Here is a 19,019-nt window from a genome sequence, read left to right as displayed (position 1 = left end):
AATCGGCATCTTTTTTGTGTCCGATCCTTTTGAGTGTCCGATCATTGACCAGAAATTTTTAAAAACGCTTAAATTGATAAATACAAGCTATTTTGTTTTTAACAAGAAACTAAAAAGGCTATTGAGCACAATAGGAAGATTTTTGAAAGTACATTCATTGACAAGATTGGACTTATAATTAGGTTCGAAGGTGTAGGTGTTAGGTGTATACAGTGCGATCTTTTACTTCCTACGTTGGGCAAGCGAAGAAAGTCGAGCAATCAGAAACAATAGCGAGTTTGCGGATGAGTTTTAATTCACGTAGGCTGAACTGGCTCGTAATATAATGTGATGACTGAAAGTGATATTTTACTTTTTCCTTCATGTTCAATTCGCTGTACATCATTTAAACGAAGCTGCCAAAATTCAGCTGTCTAAAGCAAGGTTTTTAAGTATTCCGTGGAACACTGTTACCCGAGAGTAATTTAGTTCCGCTCGATGATCGGAGAAGCAGATTCCTTTACGAGTTTAATCATTTTTCGTGGCAATGAACTCTTGATTAAAATGTGCGTAGCTGGAATATATCTATATCTTAAGAAAAAAAATTAATAAAATAAATATATATTATATTAGTAACTTTACTTAAGTAACTTTAAAATAAATATATATTACATTAATATATGAATTTCTGCCAATCTTTGCATCAACCAAAAGCTGTCGAAAAAAACAAGATTGAAAGACTTCTTTCGAGCGATGTTCTCAAATGCGATTCAGGAGGACCTCTGCGCGAATTCGCCCGGTGCGCACTATGGTGGATCGCCGTCGTTGTCAAAGTCGAAAGTTACCGGCTAACTTTCACTAATAACCAAAGGTACAGCGTCGCGCGAGTGCACGATTCCGCATGTAGACCGGCCGAACGTTACGAAGCACTAAAAGGCGTGCCACTTGTCGCGGTGGCCTGGTTTCGTGTCCCACTTTTGTGCTGGACTGTACGTGAACATCTTGGACACGCTAGCGTGAACTCGCTCACGGTACGTTGCTGAGGAGGAAACCGGCAGTATGGACAAAGGCCGGGGTTCCAAAATCGACGGGGAAACCGGAGATGAGCGAGCCACGCTTGCGATTCACGATTTATTGTCATTAAATCCATTGACACCGGATGTATCCTCGGAATAATGGCACGAAAGATCCACTCACACATTTGCACGTGATATGGATATCATTTAATTCGATTCGAGTTTGTTCGCATCTTTAAAAATCATTAAAAATGATAGATCTCGTAAATCATTAATTTTCAGACGTTCGGGCAAAAAATGTTTGAAAAGATTCTCCGTTGTTTTGAATAGATCGCAGAATTTAAAATGTTTCCGCGTTAAAGGCGACATAATGAAGGGTTTCTCGGAAGAACGTTAAGACGACGTTACGTTCCATGTTAACCCTTTCGAGTGAGACGGTCGCCTGATCCTCGGCTCGAGATAACATTGTACGTGATCTTCGTACGAGACAGATAAAGATTTGAGATGTGCAAGGCGGTCGGATTTAGTGCTGAACATGAGATACAAATATGGACCTTAATGTCTACTCCAATTCCGTGAATAATAAGTCTCCGTTGAAACGAGCAGTCGAACAGATGCCAGATTGCGCGATTTCAATTGGAAATCTATCGTGACGTCGTTATCGAGAACGGGAAAAAAAGCGTTGCAACCGAATCCGGGCAACATCGAAATTTATGTTTCACGCGGCGGACCTTTCATGGCCGGCAATTAACACTATTCACCGAGGCTTGTATTATTGGGTACCCTTTGAACTCCTCGCAGCTGTCCGGTTAAATGGCACGCTCGCGATTGAAGGTGTAAAACAAATTTTATTTTGCCCGATTGTAACGAGCAAATCGCGTTGCGTAAAAAAGTTGCTAAAAAAACATACTCTTTTTCATTTGAGGATTTTTTGCGCTTTTGGTAGAACGACCAGTGGGATTGCCAAAGTGCGACGAACACTTCACAGAGAGGTTCATCAAGGTGAAGGCATGAAGAATTTCAAGGTGAAGTTATGAAGAAAATGGCAAAATGATCCGGTACCGGATCGATCGACGAACATGATTGGCGAACGACAGTGACTCGCACAATCATCATTGACGGCTGAGGGGAGAAATGGTTGCTCTCAAAATTGGAGCGCTTATCTCACTGCTTCTGATCGTTGACATCAGTTGTCTCGTTAGTAAGAGGAGAAACGACCGGTTTTTAAAAAGTTTTGGTAAGTGGCTTACTGCATTTTTATTCATCTTTGGAAATGACATTTATTTAATGATTTAAATGTACCTTTCAGCTCAGCTGGAGAAAGAGGAGAATCTCGAAAATGCGATTGATTCGCACAGGGAGATGAGATTCTTTGATGAACTTGGACGTAAGTATAATATATTTTAATATTTCAGCCGTCATTGTTCTGAATACGCTGTTGCGACATATTGTCCGCGAATTACGTTATTATGCGTAATGCTAAGCAGGCGTTAAAATGAAATTGAAGGATCGCTTTGAAAGAGAAAGGCGGCTCGTACGCTTTGAATAACAAAACGAATGTCTTCCATGTCAACTGTTGAGAAGTGGTTTCATGCCATTTTCAACACGCTACCACTTTTGTAATGTTTAAGTTTACTTTAAATAAGTCTTATAGTCATGTGCAAATCGGCAACATTAATGGATGACTATCCTTTGTTAAAATCATTTCAGTTAATAAATGAACAACACGTAGTGATTCAGCCTACATATGCATTTACGCGGATCTTCGCGTAAATACAGTGAACAAAGGGAGGTCGATGAAGTGACAGGTACCGCGAAGATTTTAAGATGGCAAACCGGTTGACGTTCACCGGATATCCATATTTATGAAACCAAGGCGACCAATGACTGACCTATATCTTCATTTTCTAGGCGATCCGACACTTCTTCATTATTACTGCATATAGCAATTAATCGAGTTAACTTGGAATAAGTGGCGAGATCGGCTCGTTTTCTTAGATTTAATAAGCGAATTAGATTGGCTACGATGGCACTTGAGTAAATGAGTGTGAAACAAAAATACATATTATTACGTGTAAGATATTCGCGATGTCAGAGGAAAAAAGTTTGAGAGAGAGATTCCTCTTTTATCTTGCATGATATTTTAGTTAACAGAATCATATAGCGCTCGTCACAGCACGAGAAGATTGCGAGTAGCATTTTCTGCCGCAAATGTGAACAGAGCACGAGAGAGAGACTCTTTTCGCGATTTACAGTTGAGTTAACAAGGGAGACGAAATCGGAATCGTACTTGAAAGGCCACTTACTGACGCTTACTTTCTACAAGAATATTTATAATGAAGCGCACGGAAGCTCCGTTTTCACTGCGACCTCAGCGTGTTCCTTCTCCGTCGTTAAAAAAGCATTCCACTGATGACATCTTTCTCTCAATTGAAGATGAAACGCACCGCTTACAAAATTATTCTGCAGCTTTTGAATTTTAATTAATTCAATCTCTAACGAGATTTCTCAGCAAAGCTCAAAGATCTATTTAGATTTACTTGAAAGATCTACTTAGTTTACGCCAGAAAATGTTCTCTCATAAAATATAGCTTAATGGTAAAAGTAATTTAAGTAATTTTCTTTAAATAATCTTGGGACGTAATATGAGGATGCTCCATAAATGCTTTACGTCGACTTGAGTTTTATCTTCGAAAGCAAAAATACTTTCAGTGAAACCATGCGATGAAATTGGGTCGCGAAATCTCAGTGTGTCGAATCCATTCGATGTTAATGGCCAATCCAGCGAACAGCCATCGAGGACCATTGATCTTTCACGTATTTTCTTATCTTCCATTTGTGATAAAATCATTGATATTAACAGATACTATTCTGGAGCATTTGGATTTTTATCACCAACAAAATCTTTATCAAAACTAGATGATAATAAAATAATTATTTACTTATTTACTTAAATAAATACAGTTACTTAATTATGCTTCAAAAGATCTCTCGTAAACGTACTGTTAAAAATCACAAAAGAAAATAAAGCCAATAAAATAACATCAATTGAAAAGAACATCGATGCAAATAATTTGAGATGTAACTTTCGCCAATTTAGCAGTAATCAGAAAATATATTTCAACAACAGTGACAATAATAGCAATAAAATTAAATAAAAAAATAAAGCAAGACATAGCTTAAATATTTCAAGCATGGATCCATCAGAGGAGATTTCTATCCTAAATTTCCACCTCTGCAGGACTACCTTCGCAATCATACGGCTAGTCCGAATCCTAAAGGAGTTTTCCAACTATTTAGAGTACGACAATATCATGGCGATGAAATAACGAAGAAAGAAATGGAAAATGAGACGCATCGCGATGTGTTCCGGCGATGGCGAAGGTGGGGAACCAATGTGGAATCAAGGGACGACACCATAGCCGTTGCGGGAAAGCTGACGCCGGTGAAAGCAGCGGACGCACTCCTTAGATCCCGATCGAGACTCGTGAGACATCGGCTTAAGTCAGTCCACGTGCGGAAGGCGTGCACTGTCACATGCTTCTCCGTTACCTCGGCGAGGTGTCATAAGGCGCCGTTGACCTTTGACCGGTCTGGCAAGCACATTACACTCCGTTTACCTCCATCTTCGGAGAGATTCTGTGGATACTTTGGTTAGCAAAAAAGTTTGGAACACACAATGGAGCGAAGTTATTCTGAAAAAAAATATCAGTGACATTAAAATGGCTGAGACTGCTTTGAACCAGAGGGATTGTTCGCATTGTATCTTTCGCCGAAGCCTTCAATGACGTTTGACATCATCTGTGATTCAGAATTAATTAGTGAATTAATTGATGAAGAAACGACGAGTGCACTCACAGTTTCAAGTCTTCTTTCGGTATTGACATTAATTGATCATTGAGGATATCAGAAGTTGGACATTATTTTTCATATGAAGAAGAAGAAAAAGAAGAACCAGAAGATAAATCAAGGAAATTAACTGTGCGCTGATCAAATATTTTTCAAATATTTTTGCGAATGAGATTTAAGATAATTAAATCTTGTAGAAAATTAATAACTTTTAACTAAACTGATATTTCTTTCGTTATACGAAGAAACCGTCAAAGAAATCGTCTTCATTTTCCTTCTAATTCTAAATTAGTAATTACGCAATCACATACGTTCCTTCCAATTCTTGAGTGTACAGTGAAGCCGTGATGATGCACGAAACATCCTCGAAGTGGTAAGCGGAAGTCAAAGTCGACCATGAAAATCGTGTTTGTGGTGCTCCTGATCACCGTGGCGAGCGCTCTCGATCAGTATGACTCCTATCCGTGGAAACGCAGGGAGGACCTCAAGGTCACAAGCCGGTCAGTTGCACCGATCAAGGTTAAGGAAGTTCACCCGCAGCAATTTGGCGCGCAGACAGTTCACAGATCGAGATTGTCGAATTCACTCAAGGATGACGTTCTCCAAACTTCACCAAGAAGATTGGCGGTGGCCGAGGACTCGAGCGAGAATCCTTGGAACACAGGAACTGCTAGGATAGAACAAGATCTGATGCGCGAGAATCGGGCCATTGAGAATACTTTGAAAAACATGATTAGCAAGCCATCGTTGGGCAAGTTCGAGCAATATCAATACTTTTCAAATTTTCCTCATAACGGTGACTCCTTGCTGGAGAATACGGATTCTCTGAAGAGTGACGAGTTCTCCCAAGGCACTCAGAACCATTTCTTGGATCATAACGTGGAAGGGATAGACTGGAGCGGACAAAACATATTTGAAAAAGGTTTACAAAGCGAGCTAGACGAGGAAATCAACGTCCAGCAATTCCTGGACGAAATTAGGCGGAAGAGATTGAACGGAGAATTCGAAGAATCGATAGGTGGACATCGACAGGGTAGAAGGAGGAAGCTCACCAGTCAGCAGCAAGGTGCTTTGCTGGTGGAGACACTGAGGAAGAAGCGAAACTATACCAGTGACCATCGAGGACACAGCTCCAACCTACAGAGCAGCCTTATGGATATGTTGGGCAGAAGTATGTTTGTATGACAGAAAATGGAACGGAAATACTGTTACGGAAGGTGTTATCAGAGCGGTGATCATGATCGCGGGGAACATCTATTGATTAACTTCACTTTTCATCATTGAAGCAGCACGGCATAACGGTCACGAGTCAATAACTGATGTTGAATTACCAATATCGTAAATGCATTCTGTACAGCACTTTGCGAAAAGCAATATAGATGTTAGGAAGAATATCTACCTGATACTCAAAATTTTGACCCAACATCGTAAAAGTAATATCATTTTATTAATATTCAAATAATCAACAATGACTGAATATAAGTATCGACGTTGACCGAACAATATGCATAATCTAACAATCTTTGTTTCAGTGATACCACAAACGTGCAAGTATAAAGGCGCGAAGTTCGAGTGCGGCCTCAGCATTAGCTGCGTTTTGGGTGGCGGTCGGCCTGTTGACCTCTGTTCCGGAGGTTTAATATGGAGTTGCTGCGTGGACGATGACGACATACCTGAAAAAGTACCGAGACCGAACGCGGGTTTGCTGCAAAATGCGAGTAAGTTTCATCGAGTGCTAGAGCAAGAAATTATACCGAGAAAGTATATGTAAAGTAGCTTTAGTTGCAAAGAGACTACGTACACAAACTACATTGTATGATTGAAAGCTTCGTGTATCAATTTCGATAAACTAATTTACAAATTCCTGAATGTAATATTTGGATAAGATTTGGAAGATACAACGAGACAGAAGAATGTTTCTCACAGAAGAACGTTTAATTCTGCGTTCTCTATTAACTCTGCTCTCTATCTATCGTCATGTCTCAGTAAGTTTATGACATCCTGTGAATGTTCTGAGGATTCACATTCTTAAATATCTCTAAGTTGGATTCCCGAATCGAGACTTCGAAGTTGTATCGCATTTTTAGGCGACTCGCTTGAGAACAACTTCGGCAAAACGCTTTTAAATTTGATTACGGTCATGTTAAATGGTTTTATCTTGATCTGTCTTCATAGTAATTATCTAAAACTGATATTTAACGCATGTAGAACAGAAAAAATCAGATTACAAAGGATATGTACACATGAAGAAGTATAAAAAGAATAATAATCAGCCGTGAGAGATGTACGTAACATTATTTTATCAGAGCGAAGGATTAAGACGATCGGGTTGGGAGAACGTTGCGAACGTCTGGTTTATCGCAAACTGAAAGGAGACGCTAGCTGGAAGTAACCTGATTTCTATCCGGCGACATCCGAAATTACACAACCAACAGCGTCCAGCTAGCGTCGCGCGCGCACCAACGCTGCGACAGCACGGCCGGCACTTTCAAACACAGTTATTCACACCTAGTTTGCGACGGCATCGCGTTGCACGGCTGTGGAACTTTACGCGAGCGTGCTTTCTCAAGTCGCAAGTCGCCAACCGTAACCGCGTGACCATCAATACAATAGCGCGATTCGGAACACGCGAGAGAATAATGTCGTCAAAGAAACTAGAAGTAGTAATAAAACTTCTTTTATTTCTAATACGATGCTACCATGTCCATTTATAATGTATCTATCTTACCTAATATTTTATAATACGCGATTATACCTAATTTGATATCGTCATTGGAATAGGGCATCAATAGAATAGATCAGAGCTTTGTTGTTCCAACTACGGATTTAAATTCGATTGCGACGCGTGCGATTCCGTGCAGCTAATAGCGACATCGTTACGTTGCCCAGCGTTCTCCATAAATCTCGGGCACCAACAGCCGTACGTGGACGACGACGTGCACATTTACAGCAGCGCGACGGCGAGGCCCAGCAGGCCCACGCAGAGCCATGGGGCCTATCGGCCCGCGTACGTGGGTGACGTTGCTGGTAAGCCGACCACGCTTTATGATTCTTACGGGATCTGGAGCCACGATCGGCCAAACGATCTCGCGATCGGCCACGACCGACCCACGTACGCCACTCGTCCGTATCACACAGTCCAGGACTATCCGCAGGACGAGTACGAGAGCGGCTATCCGCCCGGCACTTCCGGCATACACGTGCCGATCGAGGACTCGTCCTCCAACGCTGTGGACTACTCCAGATACCGTGGTAATCGCATGAAAACGCACACGGGGACATTGTTGCACCCGAGTGTCGCACACGACGTGTCGAGCGCACCGAACGAGGCTCATCGAAATTTCAGCTATTGATTGATCACCCCCGGTGGGTTCAAATTCCGATGGTACGGACGCGCGATCTTGTCGATGTCTGTAGTAGATGGGGAAATGAACTGATCGAAGCCACGTCCTCTTGATTACGATTATTTCCGTCATTACGATGGGCTCACGCTGCTTGTGTTTCTTGCGCTTCTGAAATCTGATTGTCGCAATGACTGAGCTTCTTCGAGGTCCTTTAGGAGTGTTCAATCATCGGTTTGGATTTGCCCGGCTGCTACGATCGTGTACGAAAACACACACGGTTTGATTCTAATCTAATCGTGTTATAGACTAGGAGACAGATGTCGATACTATGCGATTTAATAGATAAATATTAGACTTCGGCCAGATTTGATCCACTGATGTCGAGGAAGTATTGGACTTTGAGATGTACAGACTACGGATGCGAATTACAGCTTCGACGGAAATTCGAAACGAACTGTGACGAGTTTTGTTGAGACGAAGAATTCTAACAAGACTATGCGCGAAATATATAATATCCATTATTAAATATAATAGAATTTATATATAATGCCCGATTCATATTGGACTCCAAATGACTTAGAAATTACTTGACAGAAACAATACCCAAACACGCATATTGTTTTTTGCACGAAAACTGCACAACAAGTGCTTTTGCCGTCACATTGCACATTCCACACGAACTGTCGGGAAATAATTGTAAAGTTGTATATGAGAAATATATGGAAAAATATAGAAACTGATTGTAGAAAATAGATAAGATCAATGATAGTTTATACTGTGTATACATCTATTGTCGAATTTAAATTCAAGAAAAGTGAAAGTAACATCCGTAAAATTAGATGGTTAATTTACAGCATTATATGGATATCTGATATATCTTGGATAACATCGCATAAAGATCTTATTTTTGCTAAGAAAATTGCGCAGCAATCAATCTCAAATAATACATCTTCGAATGGTGTATCTCTCTATCTCTCTCTCCAGTTGCAACAAAGTTGTAACGTTGCAATAAATTTTCTGAAATCGCGTGAACTTTCTACCACGGCGCGCCACACTTATTTTCTGCTTTCTGTCTCTCGCCAAACAATGTTACGAATCGCACTTAGGTACCAGTTGGGCCGCATTAATTGCGATAATTGTAGAAAGCATCAATTAATCAATTCTCGATACGAACTTATCCTCCGCATCTCGCCTTTTCATCCTCTTCTGTACAATTGCAACGAGTGTTCGCACGAGTATCAGCTCTTCGCCCACCTTCTCTCACGCCGTCTCTATCACACATCGTCACACGTTATCACAGATTATCGAGCGGCTTTCTTCCGGACCACATTCAGAACTCGATCGCTAATACCGCTTCGTCTTTCAGGCTGCGGCCGAGCTGTACACCAGGAGCAATAGGATCGTGGGTGGGCACTCGTCCAGTTTCGGCACCCATCCGTGGCAGGTGAGTCCTCTTCGTACGATTCCTCCCTCTCGTCGCGATCCTTGGTCAGCCATAAATATCCCTGGCGCGGCACTCGCGAAGCGAGACACACTCTTCCTTTCCTCTGCATTATTCATCACGAACGAGCCATCAATTTGCTCGGTTCGCCTAGTGAGAGCGAGAAAGAAATAATCTATTAAATCTCATCCGTTAAAAGGCCGCGAGCCGTAACGCGGCCGCATATTTCATGTAACGCACTGCTAATGAGCTACTAGACGTTTGCATGTTGCAGGCGGCCATTATCAAGTTGGGATTCCTGTCAACCAAGCTGTCCTGCGGCGGCGCCTTGCTGAACAATCGATGGGTGGTCACCGCCGCACACTGCGTCGCAACGTTAGTATCTTGTTAGCATTGTCATTCTTTTTATTGTGGTCCTTGATAGGATCATTGATCGATACGTAATTTGCACTTTGCAGGACTCCGAATAGCAATCTGAAAGTGCGTCTTGGAGAATGGAACGTTCGAGACTCGAGGCAACCGCTCCGTCATGAAGAGTTCGACATCGAGAGAAAAGAGGTTTTTAAATATATTAATACGTCGGTGCATCGATATTTTACACGATGTTAATTATTAACATTAGGACGTATTAGTTTCGGCGGAATATAAAAAAAAGAAATATCACAGTGCTCAGATTATTTGATAAATTTATGATAAATTAGTCAATTTTATGATAAACTTCGTGATAACAACAGATACATCCGCAATACTCGCCCACTGACTTTCGGAACGACGTGGCTTTGGTGAAGCTGTCTCGGACGGTGGCTTTCAAGCAACACATCGTTCCGGTTTGCCTGCCGGCGAGGAATTTGAAGCTCTCCGGCCGAACCGCAACTGTCGCTGGTTGGGGTCGGACCAGGCACGGTCAAACTTCGGCGCCATCCATTCTTCAAGAAGTCGACGTTGAGGTGAGTGTACTTTGGGCTGACGTATCTACCTTTGATGCGGAAACGCTGCTTCCCAGCGGAATCGTGCGCGATAACACGATAATTACGTAATATTACATCTAACGATGCAATTTTGTAAAATGTTGAAAGTTTCATTAGCACCACATTAAATAATAAATTAAATAAATTTTTTATATCTTTGTAATAATTTTACGAACATATATTAAACCTTTGCGTTTTTAAGATAAGAGTTACAATAGGGGAAAAATTTTATACAAAATAATCTAATATTATACACAAAATATATTCATAACGCATTTTTATATTTTTATATTTATATTAACGCAAGATTATTTTTTTAATTAGGTAATACCAAACGAGAAGTGTCAGAAGTGGTTCAGAGCAGCTGGAAGACGAGAAACCATACACGATGTATTCCTGTGCGCAGGTTATAAAGAAGGTGGACGAGACTCTTGCCAGGTAATAAAATAATACATGAAACATCCTAGGGTATCCATAAAATATTAAATTGACAAATTGAGCAATGATCTAAAATTCTAAACCCCCATAGAATTATGAAATTATGCCTATAAATCAATTTGTTACAGGGTGATTCAGGTGGACCGCTCACAATGTCGGTGGAAGGCAGACACGTTCTGATCGGTCTGGTCTCCTGGGGCATCGGCTGCGGCCGTGAGCACTTGCCCGGCGTGTATACCAATATCCAGAAATTTGTGCCCTGGATCGATAAGGTAATGAGCTGAAGTGGAGAAGAGAAACCTCAGTTCCTTCAAACTCCGGGTTCTCCCAGCTCAAGAAAAACGAGAGAAGAGAAAGAACCCGTGAACGACGCGCAATTACCAAAGTCTTAACTGATCTTTTAAGGACTTTTACGATTGTGCTCGATTGTTCATGAAGAGACGGCACTCGCTCAAAAGTGCCAAAAAGCATGATTGTTACAGTATAGCGGCCGTTAAGTTTATTCGAAAACTGGCATTGAAAACTTAATCAGAAATTACAGTTGATATTATAATGATTAATTAGAGATGTCCAGTTCTTAGGATGTTCATCAGCAATAAACGAAGATGCTAAATATAAAAGGCATTTGAGTTTATAAACTTTTATTATTCTTTATATTGCAAATAATTTATTATCATATTAAAACCAAACATTTTTGTTTCTGAATTTAGCTCTGTTATCTAAGTATAAATCTTTAAAAAACGAGTCAAATTACTGAACTAAAATATTTTCTACAATAATTATATTGTCTATTACGCATAGAAATTCTTACAAGAATTCGAAAAAATCTATTTTTAAATAAAATATTTCGGAAGATTATATTTTAATGAATATAATATATAACAATTTATTAAATTTGTTTTAAGATTCTATCTGTACAAAAAATTGTACTTTGCCAATCTTTTATATAAAATATATAGAAAAGTTAAAAACCGGAAAAATATTGCTTGAAAAATCCTAATTAAATAATAAATTTTTTATAACAGTATCAATGTTTAGTTTTAATATTTGTGTTTAAATAAATAAAAATTCTTCACAAAGAAGAATTTAATTTTTACTTTTCTTAGCGTCATTCACATCAAGATGATTTTTCACCCAATATTACAATATATTTATTTCAAAGATTTTTGGAAGGAAGCTGCTTTCTCGACAAAACAACTGAGTTTCCTTCAAATTCTTATAATTATGGATATATTTCTTCAATAAAACTTCAAAGTCGATAACTTATCCCGAGTTATCGACCATCTGTAAGAATGGACACCACTTATCCATTTATCCATAAGTAAATCCCTGTACCTGAAGATAACTCTAAATCTTCCTTTGATAATAAACCTTTTGATAATATAGGAATACTACGATCAATTAAAGATCTTGACAATTTTATGCTTCAAGTTTTACGTGAAATATTAATTCACTTTTATAAATTGAATGTTTCTTATTACTATCATTATACAGAGTTCTTATTCCAGTTCTTAGAAAGAGAAAAAAAGAAAGAGCTCACTCTTCCTACAAAATGTTTTATCATGATTTAAAGAGTCTGTATAAAATAAAATAAAAATTCAACAATATCAAGAAATTGGTATGAAAAATAGAGAAAGAATTAGCGTTCTCATAGAGATTAAATTAACGAGAAAACAACAAATAAACGCGTAGGTATTTTAAGGGATCAAAGACATTTAGATACGTTCCTGTCTTTGACAAAAGCAGAACGGGATTGGTCACGGAGAATGCGCGAGAAGTGCACCTACCCCGATGCAGGAGGGAAACAGAAGGAGGGAGAAAGCGAGAGCAATGGTGGAGGGTAAGTTGCTAATTAGAGCCAGATTAAACGCTTGTCTGGGGAGCCATTTTCCTTGCCGTTCCTCGCCGTGGCCGAAGGAGGATGAGCGGCGCAGCGTGATAAGGAGAGGAAGGAAGGGAGTGAGGAAAAATGGGGGGTTTTGCGGGGGCGGCTAAGGCTGCGAGAAACGAGGAAGGGGTGCGGCGAAGGGGCGACGGAACGCCGACGCCAGCGGGAGGGGCGGGCTTAATGAAAAGTGTTTGCCCCGTAAAAGTTAAGATTAATTGGCGCTCGGGGGGTGGTTACCGCGATAATCAGCCCGGGCCAGTGGTTTTCAAACTCTCTGTGTCTGCTCCCCCAATCGCATTCTCTTTTGGGCTGTGTATGTGCTGATCGGATATGTAACTAAAGAAAGAAGCAAAGAAAATTCTTTCAAAATATCTCTCGTCTAATAACTCTTTAAATAGCAAATTTTTCATCATTATTTGAAACAACTTTGAATTCTAAAATAAATAAGCTTACTCTTGAAGATAAATTAAGATTTATCCACGTTAGTGGAAAATAATTATTTAAAATGTAAAATATTTTAAATTATTTTCTGTACTTGTTTCTCTAATCTCTTTTTTGTAATACTAATTTTTATTAAAGTAATTTTTATAATTTAATTTATTCATAAATTTATGAATTTAATAGATAATAATTTATTATTAAAATTAATTTATTAATTTACTTATTTTTTCATTATATATTAATCACGCTGCCCTGCTCTGCATAGATGATATATTTATACAACATTCAAATCCCAAAAACTTTCAATCTCAATCTCTCATCTCAATCTCCGCGAATTTACGTGAAAAACCTACGAGAAAAAGATTTATAAAGCAGCAGTCTATTATCGGCGATAATCACACGGCGACGTAATTAGAGAAATTTAATTTCTCCAAAGCAGCGCTTTCGTTTCACGGTTGAGCACAGCTGGAATGGGAGGTTAATTTGGCGACACCTAGTTTCATTAACAACGCCATTAAAAGTAATGGCCGGTGAGGGGGCGAAGTCGGTCGCGAGGCCTCCTAGGGGGCTGGGAGATTCTAATTACGGAATAGGACTTCCCTGGTGGAGTATGTAAGGCGGGGATCGGGAGAGGGAGAGGAGGTCGAACGCCGGATGCAGAGAGGGTGAACCATCGGGTCGAAAGACGCCATGATATTCGTTAAACGGCATAATTGCACCCTCCGGAGCGGAACTCGCGTAATTGTGTCGGGCCCGACGACGTCGTGAAAAGTTATCGTCGAACTGATTATTGAAATCGCGAGATTAATTTCCACATTTGAAATGATAGCTAGAAATAAGCGGTGAGGATTCTTTGTGAAATCCCATTACGCAATTTCAATGAAAGTTTATAATAAAAATTATTAAAAATGTATTACAGGTAAATTTTAATACTAACACACATGCGTGTGTGTCGTGTATATTACAATGATACAGGCAAACACAACAAAACGAATGGTTAAAGAAACCTGGTTGAAGACTGTAAAAACGATAAAAGAATTTGTCATAAAAGAGAAACTAATAATATTCCTTAATTATTGAATGTTATGATAACATCAATCAAATAAATTGTGCAAGTTATTTATATCTACATTGACACAAACGATAATAAATATAGGTGTGATAATTGCATATTCATTGGAAAACTTATAAATCGATTATGTACAGTTTTATTTCTCATTATTATTATTATTATTATCACTAAATCCAAAGTAACACGATGTAGTTAATGATGATGATAGTATTCATCATTGCGATAAAATGGCCATTTCATAAACTTATCAATCAAATATCAATCAAATATGTAAAAATAAAATCATTATTTACTATCCATTTAGTAGATACAGCAATCATTCATGTGTTTTCGTGTTATCACATTACATACATATAACATTGCATTTTTTATGAATTCTAATCAAAAGTAACAAATATTTTGCATGTGATTATTTATAAAATGTTATACAGTACTCTCAAGTTATATTTAGGTAAGCTCTGGTGTTTTCCAAGATTATCATATACATATTTATCAACTGATTGATACTTATCACCGCTTCAATAAACAAAATATCGAATTGAAGTTTGATAAGATATTAAAGCAAACTTCAAATTTTTCACAGTAATTACCTATATTGCTTTCAACGGGAATGTGTAAAATGACAAAAATGTGATTTTACTTATGAAAATTCATATATTAGGAAATTGTTTTATAATGATGATTGTTTTATAATTTATTATTTATCTCAATAAAAATGTGATGAAGACAGAGTCTTTTAATTCATCATTATGAATAAGAGACATTAACGTTTTATAATAATCCTATAATTTGTTTTACATTTCAATATAAATTCGATGGAGACACTCATCATTACTATGAATAAAAAACAAGATAGATTTAGGGCCGTATTCATAGTCGTGACTCAACTTGAGAATCAGGTTTTGAACTCGGACGAAGCATTCGCATAATTATGATCGAACTTCACTCAGGAGTTCACGACTATGAATACGGCCCGTAATGATATATCTCATAGAGAGAGAGAGAAAAAGAGAGAGAGAGAAAGGAGAGAAGACAGGAAGAACGACACACACAAAATTAACAAGTATTATATATTAAATGGGTTTTTTCGCACTGTCATCTTTTATATTATGTCAGCTAATGAAAGCTTCGCGTAATATTAATAAAGTGATAGATAATTGGGAGAGCCTACAATGCCCTATCTTCTTTGGAGAATTGCGCGGGAGAGTCTCTTATCTAAGTGATCTCACTGTTTGTGTAACATTACATAAAGTATGAAGTGCTAAGTAAGTGGTGTCACTTTAGCGACATGTAAGCGGACGAAGAATTAAAATTAGACCGATAAATGAGCGTAGGACGGTCGATAAGACTCAATTAACGATATTTACATAAATACGGACGATCCGCGATAAGCGTATACCAATATAAGCGACATCAATTAGGGTTTATCAGCGAACGGCCAGCGATAGTTAATCGAAACAGCAATCTTATCCTGTGGATAAGGAGCACGACGTGCGAATTAAGTATTATCAAATTGTTAATTGCTTTTGTTAAAAAGATAGAGACAAAGAGAAAGAAAGATGCCCAGAAGAAGATATGAAGTGGATGCCCAATGGTATCCATTTCATATCTTCTTTCTCGTTTCGTGCACACTAATTCCCGAATTTTTTATTATCGAGACAATCACGATAGTCCAATAAGCATTATCAATCGAAAGAAACTAAGATTTCGAATTATCGTGCATTTGTATTATGCGTATATATGTATCGTTCAGAATGTGTAAGTTTCATCGGATTTAAGACAATCGTCGTTCATGCAGGCATGCTTCTTTATCACTTTACAAGTGGTATATTAATTTGTTGAATCTTTTACATAAAATATATTTAATGTAATATTTTGAAAAGTATTCTAAACGATATAACATTTTTAATTGTTAAATTCTGCGAATCGATAGTATATTAATACTATCGATCGCACTTATCGTAAATAAAGCACGATTCGTTTTTCTATTCTTACGGACGAGCATTTCTCTATTATTGGCAATATGTTTTCGATGATAAATTTCTTTTTAACGGATATTTTCTCGGAGATTTTTGTCGGGTTTGCTCTCGAATGAAGATACGACGGAGGACAGTGGAGAAGCTCTGTCGCTTATCGTGACGGAGCATAATCGGTGGTTAAAAATCATTTAATGTTTGCTCGGTAGCGAAGGGTGACAGAAGGCTACCTGTGTATACGTGCCAGCGATCCACAATACGATATACATATGTGTTTACTACCTGCATGGACCCTGATATGCTGTCAATGGCGTAGAATCTGTAAATGCCTAAAGGAATCATGTCCAAGGACTCACTATTAAAGGCAATCTGGAGCATATTATTATATCAAAATCCATTTGTTTATAATATAATAATAAAGATAATATAATAATAAACATAAGAATAAAGCATAACAGAGGAAGAATTAAAGATTCAAAGATCACGATTCAAAACTATCCGAGAAAACTACAATCTTTCACAAAATTAATAATACAAAGATATGAAAAATATAAAGAAACATGGAAAAAGTACGTAAATTAAATAAATATGTATTAATACAATATATCTTGCAACAATTATAAATTATGTCTAATATTAAAATTTAATATTGCATAATAAATGGCAGGGCACATTTTAATATATTATACACTTGTGCATCGCCTGGGTGTGTACCTTCTTACAAAACTTGTCAACGTTTTCAAAAAATAAATAAAATGGCAAAATGTAATGGTTAGAAAAATAGGACCACTCTCGCGTCTAAATCTTTAAAACGTGCCCCGTCCAGGGGCGACACGCGTGTCCACGACATTGGTAAGCGCGATAGCATTACTATGGGAGTACGTAGAAACGTATCGAGAGGCGAGTGAAAACGAGTATCCCGTGAGTGTGCTGGACGTGCCTCGACCCTTAAGCAAACACTCTTTCGTCTCTTATTTGGCTACATACGGGCAAACGAGGAGAGCAGCATTTACCTTCCAGGCACCGTGCCCGAGGTGGAACCACGAAGTGGACGACCATCGGGTGATCCATCATTTTTCGACTGTTAGACGCGCCTCGAGTGTCTCCGAAAGTCTTTGTGACGTACATCTGTCGTTGTATTGTTATTAATTTTATCATCACCAAACAATTTTTGTGAAATATGCTACTATAATAATCACACGTCAATGAATCTAAATATAATATAAAGAGTGATAAAGAAATATTATAATATTTAAGCTAGAATAGGGAACATGAGAATACAGAAATACAGAAATATGTGAGACACCGAAACGATTTTAATTCTCGTTAGCAAAAAATAGCAAAGTAACAATTATACGTTGAGTCACAAAATTAATATTTATGTGATCTATATATATTTTCTGATGTATTAACTTTTTAATTCTAATTGTTAGGGCCAATGTTGCTAATCGCTCACTTCCTGAGTGAACTAATCAGGGAACCCTATTGGTATGAAAAATATTTCTGAACTCAAAGGCGTTTGTCACCATACTGATAAGCAATATACGTTTAGCCGATACGAAAAATAGCCGATAAGAGGAACGATTACTCGCAAACGGAGTGTGATGCCTATTACACGACTATTAAGTGCCCGATAATGCGCGCGACACGTATTATTGATATAATACTCCGCGTGATGCTATCTGAACGGATATCCACTAATACGCATATTTCTAATTTTTGATTACAAATTTCTCAAATCAGATGAATGCTATATTAAGTCCAATGATTTGCAACTATCGTCATGCATTTCTCTTGCGAATTCATCCATCACTTCCTGCACACACAAAGTTAGTCACAATTGTTGAGTGACGAAGGATAAAGAAAGAAAACCGCTAGAGTCGGATATTAGTTTGCAAATAGGAAAACTTGCGACGAAAAGGGGGTCATCGACAATTCTCGAGTTTGCTCGAGTAAATCGCAGGGGGTTAAGCTTCTGGAAGATATTTCAATTGAGAAGGAAGTTTGATTGAATGGCGGGAAAGGAAATATATCAGTTTCCAATGAGATTCCGGATAATTTGCTCCCATAATCTGGGACTTCAGTTTCTGCTCCATTTCGTTCTCCTATTATCGTAGAAGGCGTCAGGGGCATTTTTAGCGACGAAATACTGGGAAATAAAGTTTACGTCGCACGCGCTGCCGTATCACAAATTACACTGCAAGATTATAATCCTGGAGGGGGAGGAAACGCGTTTCTCTTCGAGTAACCTCACCGCTTTTTCCAGACGAACAATTTCGCAAGTCAGTCTCAGTGGGTGGCTATCGGACTTGAGTCACAGTTAAATTAATGACGCGATAATATCGATTACAATACCGTGCTGGTGTCCGCCGCGCGATACCAAGGAGCCCCAAGAAAACGCCGCGGAATCGTCCATCCGCTCGCACCCTCATCTTCACGCATCTTCACGCCTATTTGCCTCTCCTTTCGACTTTCACGGTCACGTGGCGAGTATCTGTGTGTCTCTGTCTCACGCTACTCCCTCGCGCAATTTCCGATTGGTCGAGGGGGAAATTTGCCGTGTAGGGTGGGATCAATCGTCCTCGTTGCACTCGATGGAAGTATCTC

The 19,019-nt window shown here is 38.7% G+C and overlaps 2 protein-coding genes across 2 annotated transcripts; both read left to right on the top strand.

Annotated features, from left to right (window-relative positions):
• Positions 1-1,917: 1,917 nt before the first annotated feature.
• Positions 1,918-2,748, top strand: LOC113562320. Its single transcript, XM_026971376.1, has 2 exons — positions 1,918-2,232; positions 2,305-2,748. The coding sequence occupies exons 1-2, from the start codon at positions 2,130-2,132 to the stop codon at positions 2,400-2,402; spliced, it is 201 nt and encodes a 66-aa protein (XP_026827177.1). The 5' UTR covers positions 1,918-2,129; the 3' UTR covers positions 2,403-2,748.
• A 2,492-nt stretch (positions 2,749-5,240) lies between these two features.
• LOC105285446 lies at positions 5,241-12,006 on the top strand. Its single transcript, XM_026971375.1, has 8 exons — positions 5,241-6,015; positions 6,377-6,576; positions 9,555-9,632; positions 9,904-10,004; positions 10,088-10,187; positions 10,364-10,576; positions 10,922-11,035; positions 11,164-12,006. The coding sequence occupies exons 1-8, from the start codon at positions 5,241-5,243 to the stop codon at positions 11,317-11,319; spliced, it is 1,737 nt and encodes a 578-aa protein (XP_026827176.1). The 3' UTR covers positions 11,320-12,006.
• The last annotated feature ends 7,013 nt before the right edge of the window (positions 12,007-19,019 follow it).

The sequence above is a fragment of the Ooceraea biroi genome, chromosome 1 (genome assembly GCF_003672135.1).
Source record: "Ooceraea biroi isolate clonal line C1 chromosome 1, Obir_v5.4, whole genome shotgun sequence".
In the NCBI taxonomy this organism is placed as follows: Eukaryota; Metazoa; Arthropoda; class Insecta; order Hymenoptera; family Formicidae; genus Ooceraea; species Ooceraea biroi.
Note: the sequence above shows the minus strand (reverse complement) of the source record. Positions and strands in the feature narration are given on the sequence as shown.